We start from the raw sequence: 8,158 nt of genomic DNA, 5'->3' as shown, positions 1-8,158 counted from the left end.
TGTCAACATGAATTTACCCTCAGTGCATATCATCAATACTATACAAAATTTATTTAAACCTTTTTAGGAAATGTTTTATAGCATTTGGACAGAAAAATTCAAAACTTACTGGGTTAATCTAAAATATATGCTCCCACCAAATAGCAGTAACTCCCTGCCCTCCCTTAAGCAATCGAGAAAAATTCATACTACCTCCAATATTTCAAGACTAAACCTTCCTTTAGGTGAGAAATATTAAAAGCAAAATCAACGAGTTGGATTTGAAACAAGTAATTATTTTAAATGAGAAATAATGGGAAATTTAAAAACCCGAAATGAATTTAAAGTTTTTCTTTATGGATCGTGACTATCATGAATTTTCTTTATTTAGATTTGAATCGATCATGACTATCATGAATTTTAGTTATTTAGATTTGATCAAGTAAAACTTTTGCTAAATTCATCTGATTCAAGTTTATCCTAAATATGCTTAGAACTACTTTAGGAAAAAAATTAGACTACTTTTGTGTGGATAGATCGAATTACCAAGTTAAAAAGCCTGAAACCTAATATAAATAATGGCTCCTCAGCAAGTAGTCGGCTACACACACAATACTTGTCTTTTCTCTAGATATCATACAAAACCTGTCACGACCCAATTCACGAGTCGTGGTGGCACCTACACTATCCCCCGAGTAGGCGAACCACATTCCCAATAACAAGTTAAATAAGCGAAAAATAAAAGAAGAAGTTGTCAAGTCTTAAAAACTTATCATCACTAGAAATGTCATGACATCCCCAAAATCTGGTCAAAGGGTACAAGAGCGCTAAACATAGTCTGGAATAAAAGTCTAAAAATACTCGAAGGTTACATACTGTCTGTCGAATAAAAAACTAGAATTAAATAAGAGGGTCCTTCAGGGGCCACGAATGAATAAGTAGCTCACCCTGAATGACCGCAAGATGTTACCCTCGCGTATCAGCCACGGGGCGTAGAACTGGAGCCTGGATCGTACGCTGTACTCAACAAAAAGTGCAGAAAGAGTAGCATCAGTACAACACTAGTACCGGTGAGCATCATAGGCCGACAATGATTAGATAACGCATGAAGAAGTGGAAACTAACAAGTAGCACATAGAGCAAACAGGTATGTTCACGTATCATATACGAGTAAAGTGTAAAGGAATCATGAAATCAACCAAGACAGATATAGTTCATCAAATGATCAGTCAAAGGTATGAGTGGATGAATGCAATGCAATGCAACGGTCACCTTTCTCACTCCACTCTCGTACCCACATGCTAAGGGCAGTGCCTTAAAGCCATGACCCATGAGGGACCCGCGAAGTCCATGTACCACTCGTGCTCTCCGGCAGAAACCTCGGAGGCTATCAATCACTCTCAATCTCCGGCAAAGACCTCGGAGTCTCTCTATTACTCTCAATCTCCAGTAAAGACCTTGGAGTCTCTCTGCCACTCTCAATCTTTGGTAAGGACCTCGGAGTCTCTCAATCACTCACCTCACCATCAGGACAACATAAGAATAATATGCAAAGCATGCCATGCATGATATCAGTCTCAACAATATCGCCAATATACAATCAACAAGTACAAGTCATGTTATTGTTCACGGTTCAATTATCAATATAACACTTCCCTTCCATGTGATGAGTGAGATAGTATATGACAAAAATACAAATAGGTGATAATCACACAAAACAACACATATGACGACAAGCCCACATAACAGCTGACAGAACCAACCTAATTGGAATTCACCTCCACTTCATGCCCGACGGCCTATCATGCTATCCCCATCACTTTCTACAACTACATACGATTCTCTAATCAGAGTCTAACTAAAGTGGACCGTAACCTACCTCAATGCCGAGCAGGTGCCACGAACAATCAAACTAATGCCTTCCCTTTGCGTAGAGCCTCTGAACGATCAAAATCTATCAAATATGCGATCTACGTTAGAATACGAATCTAAAGGCACCCATATTGCTATACTTATATTCGAAACCCAAAAACAACCTTAGAAAAAATGACCACGGCATACAAGGGAAAAACTGGAATTTTATTAGAAAATCATATCACCCATAACCTGAAGGTCATATATCCAGAAAATTAGTTAATTTCATCCATAAATGAACTCTCAAATCATTAATTCTCATCTCTTAAGATTAGGGCTCAAAACCTTCAATTATCCCAAAAATCTTAATTGTCATGAATTTGAAGGTGTACATATAATCCAATACCAAAACATTCAATTACATTGACCCAACGTATAAAGATTGAAGCTGGAACATAATAAACATAATAAAATTTCTAAAGTAGGAGGAAAATTTGAAACAGTGACTTTTAAATAAGAATAAAAAACGTACAGGACCATTTACACTACATCACTTTTATCATTGTTGCCTAAAATGATTTGGTCATCATTACTTCATTATTAGCCCCCAACCATTATGTTACTCAATTTAAAAACTAACAAATGGGCTCCAATATTTCTGCTTCTAACTTGTTCGTTTCCATCTCTTTTGCCGGCTAAAACGTCACTTCTTTGTGATATATAAAGCTAATAAAATTCTTTCATACTTTCACAACTTTTTCCAAATAAAACTACTCTTTTTTCGTTGCTACAGTGGGCCAACAATCCTAATAATTATATATCTATACCATGTGCAGCATGGGGCGATAAAAAATACACTTTTAGAAGAAACACTATATAACCTGAAATCTAAAATTCATCTTTGAAGGAAAGTGATGTTAGGAAGTTCATACCAGAGAAAAAAATTACCACTGTAAATGAAAATGGAAAACTAGTTACAACTCTTAAAGTCTGTCCCCACTATCCTTTTTCAAGCCGCCACATGAATGTTTAGGGAGTGTATTTAGTTTGAGTGAATGAAAGAATGATGTCCTTCTTGTCTATTTACGTGCTTGAGTTCTTTTCCTTGAGAATGGGCATTTGCTTGGGGCCCACTAAACATTCACCTAGTCTAGAGTAAAAGTCCGCACCTAATTATTAGGAAAAGTGGGGTAATGCCCAATGTAAAGTTACTGCTAGTTAGTGTACACAAACAACAAATCCCAAATTTACCTCTATTTTCGTATAGAGTGCAAATCATCATAATTGATCCGTATAAATGGGCAGCCAAATTTCGCTCAAGACTCACGTGCCACCTTGTGTACTTATAAAAAATTATCACTCCGTCAAATACTTTATTTATCAACTTACACTTTGTATGGGTACAAATAATATTCCTTTGAATAAACTATTCATACTCACTACATAAATATATTTCAAAAAGTATCCACCAATTAAATTACCGTGCCACCGATTCCCGCAAGTCAAGAATACCTTCTAAAACTACAAAAAGGGTATTTTAGCTAAAAAGAGCCCAAAAGTGCTAAACGACCAAACAGGTCATTACATAACCTAAATGATTAATTTTCTATGGATTCATCCATGGATGTTGCTTCTAATGAAACGATGTCTTGCTCATTGTTTCCCTTATTCACGGTACATTTATTCTAACTATCTACTTATGTATAAACATGACTCTTGATCTTTCTTTATTTATGGTTTCAAGTGTCAGTGATGTCAAAGCTAAAATTTTATACTCTAGCTAGTTTGTGCTCATCAAATTAAACTATAATTCATTATTTTTGAAATATATATATATATATATATACCATTTGTAATCTGAGAAAATTATTATCCTAAAGATAGTTTTCTAGAAGCGTCTTACTTACTCATTCCAAATTTTTTGTTGAAATTCTAGTTCATAAGTTTAATCTATTGGATTATTTTCATTATTCTACAACATGAGTTGGATGTTATTTCTTAATTTGATGACGTTATCCTCGCACATTGAGTTTACATTGGTTTGTTTCAAATACTTAAATCACAACACTTCCATGTAAACTAGCAATGTCATTTGTTTCTTCTTATAGCGCCTAATGTCTAGCATTCATACGACTGTTTCTATGCAAGTGCAACGATTCAAATTTTAGTTTTCTTGTTAGTAGTATCTTGCTTCTCTCATGTATTGATGTGCTAATTAGATATGATATTTTTTTCAGACTCAGTATCTTTGCTCGTTTCTAGAACTGATTGGAATTAAGAGGAGGTAAAAATGATATTTTTATTTTGTCTATTTCAATTTTATATCTCCTTCACATTCAATCACGTTGTAGGGTTCCTCTAGCTGAAAGCAAGAATTCTAATAAAATCAAGGACAATGTAGATGATGATGATGACGACGATGATAGTTATGATGAGACTGACAGAGATGGTAACTTTAAGATTTATGGAGAACATACAACTAGTGAAGAAGAAGGAGCTTTTAATAACGGTGAAAGTGCCAATGATGATAATGATGATGATAGTGATGATGCTATTTATGATATGATTTGTGGAGAACAAAGCAATAGTATTGAAGATGATGACGACGATGATTTCGATGATGATAGTGATGGCCGATGTGATGCAAATGGTAAAATTTATGGGGAACCAGTAAATAGTGATGATGATGAGGAAGAAAAAGGTCAAGCACTATCGAAACAGAAAAAATAAAGTGATTATTATATTAGCATGCGGAAAATAAATATATTTTGTAGTACGTAATGGCAAATTAAGTTAATTTTGTTCCGAATGCTAGTCAATTTTATATTTCATGATCTTGAATATTGGATCTTTATTTTGTCACCTTAATATTATGTTATTGTGTTATAGATCAACTTTATTTAAGAAGTTTTGTATGGTTAAACTCCCATAGATCTTTTTTTGTTGTTAATAACATGTTTAAATACATTGACTAGATTTTGCAACCAAAATAGGGTTGACAAAAAATAGCCTAGATCAAAAGGTTCATGGTGCTTTGTTACTTCTTATAAGAACAACTATAAAATAAAAACGTGTTTGAAAACCTTTCTTTGTATGTCAACATAGGCTAATTCAAAATTCAATAAAGTTGTGATCCCTTCTTATAGATAGTATAATTTTGGTAAATGGATATGTCACGACCCAAAATCTATATGTTGTGAAGGCACCTACCCCACCCCGGTAAGTAAGCCAAATATGATTACCAACTAGATAATTAAGTTACTAAAGCGGCAAGTAAAGCGAAAACACAAAATATTCACATCAAGTCTACATAATAATCAAAATGCGGAAACAACGCAATATATCACCCAAGACTGGTGTCATCAGTACAACAACCACTATGAAAATAAGTACAATTCTAAAGTCACTACTACACTGTCTGAAATATAAATTAAAGATAGAAATGCATAAGATAGAGGGAGGACGGCGCTACAGAGCAGCCAAGCAGCTCACCACGATCTCCGAATGTAACAACCTATTTGGTCGTCATAGTCTTTTCGGCATTTTTTTCCTTTTCTGAGCATTGATTAGCTCATTTTTTTTACTCGAAGGGACCATTGGTACGCTTCCCGAAGTGTCTAGAGAGGATTCGAGAAACTTTCGTGAAATATAGGCTTACAGTGAAATATGGTTGACCCAAAGTTGACTTTTGGGTAAACGGACCTTTGTCGGAATTCCATCGATTCCGAGAGGTCCGGATGATCGTTTAGAACTTGTGTGTGTATTTGGTTCGGTTCTCAATGCACTCAGATGCATTTTGGGACTTGGGTTGAGAAATTGGAATTAAGGTGTCGGGGGTTGACTCGGTCAGCGAGGCCTCCGTTGGAAATTTTGAGGCCACGGGCGCGTTCGTAGCGTGTTTTTATCTATGTCTATGTGTATAGTATGTGAGCAGATGGCCTCGGGAATTAGTCATAAAATCGGATCAATTGGTGAAACTTGGGTAAATTTCGGGTGCCTGCTTTGGCGGCACCAGCACCGCAGTAGTGGTACCGCTGGAGCAGTCCAAGGATTTTTGCCTTGACCACTGAAGCAATCGTGTGACCGCTGAAGCTGCTCCACTAGGACGGTCCCAGTGACACTAAAGTCTGTGACGGGCATTGTGTATAATTAATGAAGTGTTAAAAGCCTCTAAACCCTAATTTACTCCCATTTCGAAATTAGAGCTTTTGAGGACTGTTCTTTGAGATATTTTGGGAATATTCTTGGAGGTAAATCTTGCTAATTCCTTTACTGTTCCTTTAATCCAAATCATCATAGATTTCCCTTTTCCTTTAATAATCCCTTAGTAATGGAAGTTGGAAGAGGTTTTTGATGAACTTTTTCCTAGGCTTATTAATGGTGAAATTTATGGTGTTTATGTTAGATTTTGATAAATCTAAGGTTATTAATCATATATCTTCCATTTCTAGTGTTGAATTTCGGAATCAAAGAGTTAGGGTTTATACCCAAATTGGGGGTTTTACTTCAAATTCGAAATTGGGTAAATATATGAGTTAATTTAGCAATTAGTGGTTCGGTTATGATCACCTAGTTCTTAATTTGACATTTTGCTTCTGAATTTCCCATTTTGCCCTTTGGGCTTGTTTCCCCAATTTATATGATTAGAATTGACCAAAGTTGAATGGTAGCAGTATTAGTATATCATTCTTCATGATTTCTAATCTAGATTTTGATTATGCTAAGACTACTTTGAATCTGAGGTTCAGCGGAAAGGTAAGGCAAAGGAGTGAGTTTTTGGTGTTGCGGTTCGGCCATCCAGGTAGGTTATGGCTTGCCCTTAGTGAGACCTCGTATAGCGAAGCGGATATTTAGATTATATTGTCAGAGACAGCATGTGAATATTCGACGATAAAGTTGGATTGGATATTGCCTTAGGTTGGGCCCTCTAATGTGTTAGGACTAGCCACCCCGCTGTGTTGTGATTTGATTGTTCTATTGTGTTATCGTAATGCCATGAGTTGTTGATAGATATTGGATTTTTTTTATCGTCTTGATTTCGACATGGTTGGCGTAGCTATTTTTGGTACTTTTGATTCAGTTATATTGTTGGCATACCCACCGATTGTATTTGTGATTCAGATATATTGTTGGCATACCCATTGTCGGTATTTGTGACATTGAGCTTGATTATTGATGTTGATACATGCATTGCACGCACTCTCATTTTCATGATACATTACTGAGATACTGATGATACTTGATGAAACACTTTGATGAGCTGGGCTCGATTTTACTTGAGTGACGTGAGATGGCCGATATTCGATGTTAGTTTCTGAATCATTGATTGAGTAGTGCATGGACTCCTCAGGTCCCCCAGAGTAGTGCCGGTGAGAACCCCTCGTGGGCAAAGATTCGGGGTCCCGTCTATCTGTTGGGTAAAGATCAGGGACAGGTGGCACTTAGACTTCGCGAGTCATACTGGGTAGTGCTATCGAGATGTCGATATTTTCATCTAGAGTACATGTGTACACAACATTTGCATGGCATTGCATTGCATTCATACACTATTGCATTGCATTGCATTATTGATTGATTTTGAGATGTTTGGTGTTGTACTTGAGAAATTGAATTCTAACTTGATACATTCGAACTTGGCACATTTGGGATTCGATGCTTTACTTAGAAGATGATGTGTACTTGGATTCGATTACATTTGACTTATACTTATTGGTTTATCTCCTTATCTGCTTTATTATATGAATTGTGTTAGCTATGCTTAGTCGGCTGGTTATGCCTACTAGTACCGTTGTTTTGTACTGACCTGCACTTACTGCATTCTTTTATGAATGCAGAGTATCACGTGGGATCCACTTCCGTGACACGTGGCTAATAGTCTTTTCAGCTTTATCTTCGAGTTTCTAGGTGAGCATGGCCCTTCACTGCCTTGAAGACTTCTCTATCTTATGTCCTATTATATTCAGAGATATAGACACTTTATGTATTATTATTATTCCAAACTTGTATTATTTCCCTTTTAGGTGTTCTTGCATTATCCAGACTAGACCCTGGGGTATATATATATATATATATATATATATATATATATATATATATATATATATATATCGTGAGACTTATTTATCTATTCTTTCCCGCTTGATTAGTTATGTATTGTGACTTTATTTATGATTGGGTTGAGGGTTCGCTTATTGAGTTGGAAAGGTAAGTGCCCGCACGACTTAGGCAAAATAGGTTGTGACAAGTTGGTATCAGAGCACTAGGTTACTCGATCTTTAATACAAGAGCGTGTCCAGTAGAGTCTCGTGGATTGGTACGATGAGCT

The 8,158-nt window shown here is 36.0% G+C and overlaps 1 protein-coding gene across 1 annotated transcript; it reads left to right on the top strand.

Annotated features, from left to right (window-relative positions):
• The first annotated feature begins 3,453 nt into the window (after positions 1-3,453).
• Positions 3,454-4,563, top strand: LOC132601637 (uncharacterized). The gene is made up of 3 exons (XM_060314713.1): positions 3,454-3,507; positions 4,071-4,117; positions 4,185-4,563. Exons 1-3 carry the CDS (start codon positions 3,454-3,456, stop codon positions 4,561-4,563), a joined length of 480 nt encoding a protein of 159 aa, XP_060170696.1.
• Positions 4,564-8,158: the final 3,595 nt, after the last annotated feature.

Source organism: Lycium barbarum, chromosome 7 (assembly GCF_019175385.1).
Source record: "Lycium barbarum isolate Lr01 chromosome 7, ASM1917538v2, whole genome shotgun sequence".
Lineage (NCBI taxonomy): Eukaryota > Viridiplantae > Streptophyta > Magnoliopsida > Solanales > Solanaceae > Lycium > Lycium barbarum.
The sequence above is the reverse complement of the archived record's forward strand: the minus strand, read 5'-3'. Positions and strand labels throughout refer to the sequence as shown.